Consider the following 2,473-nt stretch of genomic DNA (forward strand, 5'->3'; position numbering starts at 1 on the left):
ATCAGAAAGCCTTAGCAATAGATCGTGTTAACAAAAATGCATCGCAGAAAGGGAATAACAAAGAGAACTGAATCTCCACAGCATGTTGTCTTCGAATGCTACAGAAATACAACAGCAGTCTTGCATTCCAGGTCCAGCCAAACAACAAGATAAGTTCTAGGCTAGAGCTAGAGATTGAGAAAAAGAATATAACCATTCATTTCTACTATGGGAAACACAAGGTTGCAAGATTTTAAGTTCTAGGTTAATTAGAGATAGAGGTTATGAACAAGAAAACAACCATTCATGTACAACTAAAGTTCATATGGAGATAATACATTCAGAAACAGGGAAATAAGCAAAGAGAAGAACGTAGATATTAAAATATTCATAATAGTTCCAACAAAACAGTAAAATATCCATAGTTAAGTAGTAGAGTGTTACGCCTGCGTGGCTGCTATAAATGGCCACTTGAACACAAACACAGTACTAAGTTTACTAAATAGCTAGCTAGCTCCATAAGTCCAGTACATGAGTGCAGTCAAGCACCAACCGCTTTATCACAACTTCATGAAGCTCTGCCCAAATCACTTGCTTCCCTGCTTGTACCATTAATGTAACTCTAGTACCGTCAGAAAGGTTGACAAGTGTGAGGCTCCAATACACAACACATTTAGTGCCCGTCTGCTAATGACTCCGAGAACAAAGGAACATAGGAAAGATAAGGCAACCTGGAATTCCATGGAAGATCACATATGAAATGCAGCTCCCCAGAATCCATTTCATATGAATATAATTTTTTCAGTGATCCGCATCTCGATATAAATTCTTTGATTATGAATATCACATTGTGTTCTGGGTGAGCTGAGATAACACCGTAATATTGCCCAGAGCTTGAATAGTCTATTCCAAACAGTCGCAAGTAGCTGATATTGAGCTTCAGGGTCCAACAATTTTCACTACTAGAATCTTCAAGAACCCAGAAAGACAGTTCAGAAGCACCTTGAATTGTGAGATACAATTGTCCCCGTGATACATAGACATTAGGACCACCAGGATCATCATGTGAAGTGGGAATAGGAATGATCCTACAAGTTCCCTCCAGGTCGACGGCTGCAACTGAATTATTATCAGAACATAAATACAATACTCCGCTCAAGAACGCGCCACCTGATAAGTAGAGTATCTCAATTGGATCGTCCAAAACAATTGGGTGTGTCCAGACTCCAACTTTGGAAGAGTAGATCCCCACCGCTTCAATGCTATAATCATCCCTCTTATACCAAGTCCAAGCAAGGGCAGGTACCAACTCGAACACATAGAAATGTGAGGAGACGGCCGGGTCAAATCCAAGGCAAGCGCCGTTCACCAACCAGGACCACTTGGTGGCCGGCACGGTTACCCATTTCTCTGTGGCCGGATTGCACACCACGTAATCCAGCGTCCTGGGGTCATCCAGTGTCTCTGGGACAGACGACTTCCGGCCTCAGGCAGAGGAGGAGGCCGTTGCAGCCATCCAAGATTTGAAGGCTCTCGTATTCGGGCAGGAACGAGAGGGAGGCGTCATGAGGGCACCAGTTCCCTGAGACGCTTAGGTAACCATGAGAAAGATATTTATGGTCGCCCGTGGCGGAGGTTGTGTGGAAGAAGCCGGCGAGGGTCGACCGGGGAAGCTTGTCGCGGTGGTCGGGGTGGGAGATGAGGTCCCGCCAGCGCGTGGAGACGCACTTGCAGCAGCAGGTGGACTTGTACGGCACGCGGGAGATGACCTCGACAAGGAGGTCGTCGGGGACCTTGATGGTCGGATCGCTCATGAGGGCCGCCTCCATGGATCCCGTCGCCATCTCCGGGGAGGAAACGAGCGGCCAATCTGCAGATCGGGGCGGAGGAGGAGAAATTAGGGATTCATCGATCCCGGCCGCGAGGGGAGCGTGGGGGAAGAGAGGGCCTACCAGATGTGTGAGGCGTGAACTGCAAAGTGAGGATCGGCGAGAGCGCCGCCGCTGGGTGCTCCCATCCGCGCCGGCCGGTGAGGGTTTGGTTTGGGTGCGGGGCGAGATTTTTCTTTTCTTTTTGGAGCACAGCTGCGGGGCGAGATGGATGGATAGTTGGATACTGAGGAAGTGGAACCGGCAGGCACTTATCTGGCATTTTTTCCTCGGCTCAGAGCATCTCCAACAGCCGCGCTAAACAAGCACCGTGCCGCAAATTTGGTCATTTTAGCACGCGCGCAATCGGTTGAGTGGCTCCAGTCAAAAATGCTAGACATACGGAGTCTTACAGGCAATTACGGGCTCCTTCTAAACTAACTAAATATGCCCCTCCCCACTGATTTTCAGGTGGGTGGGCCCGCGTCCCCCTAACCTTCAATTAAAAACTGACTAATCACCATGTAACACTTCCCAGCCCGTAATCGTTTGTTGATGTAGCAAAGCTCGGCTCCAGCGGGCGCTCAATAACGCGCGCGGCAATATAGAATTAGGCGCGCGGTCCA

The 2,473-nt window shown here is 48.5% G+C and overlaps 1 protein-coding gene across 1 annotated transcript; it reads right to left on the reverse strand.

Moving 5' to 3' along the window:
* Positions 1-334: 334 nt before the first annotated feature.
* On the reverse strand, positions 335-2,145 carry LOC123080456 (uncharacterized). The gene is made up of 2 exons (XM_044503382.1): positions 1,932-2,145; positions 335-1,849 (listed from the first exon to the last, which is right to left on the reverse strand). The coding sequence occupies exons 1-2, from the start codon at positions 2,128-2,130 to the stop codon at positions 1,431-1,433; spliced, it is 618 nt and encodes a 205-aa protein (XP_044359317.1). The 5' UTR covers positions 2,131-2,145; the 3' UTR covers positions 335-1,430.
* Positions 2,146-2,473: the final 328 nt, after the last annotated feature.

This window comes from Triticum aestivum, chromosome 3D, assembly GCF_018294505.1.
Source record: "Triticum aestivum cultivar Chinese Spring chromosome 3D, IWGSC CS RefSeq v2.1, whole genome shotgun sequence".
NCBI classification, from domain to species: domain Eukaryota; kingdom Viridiplantae; phylum Streptophyta; class Magnoliopsida; order Poales; family Poaceae; genus Triticum; species Triticum aestivum.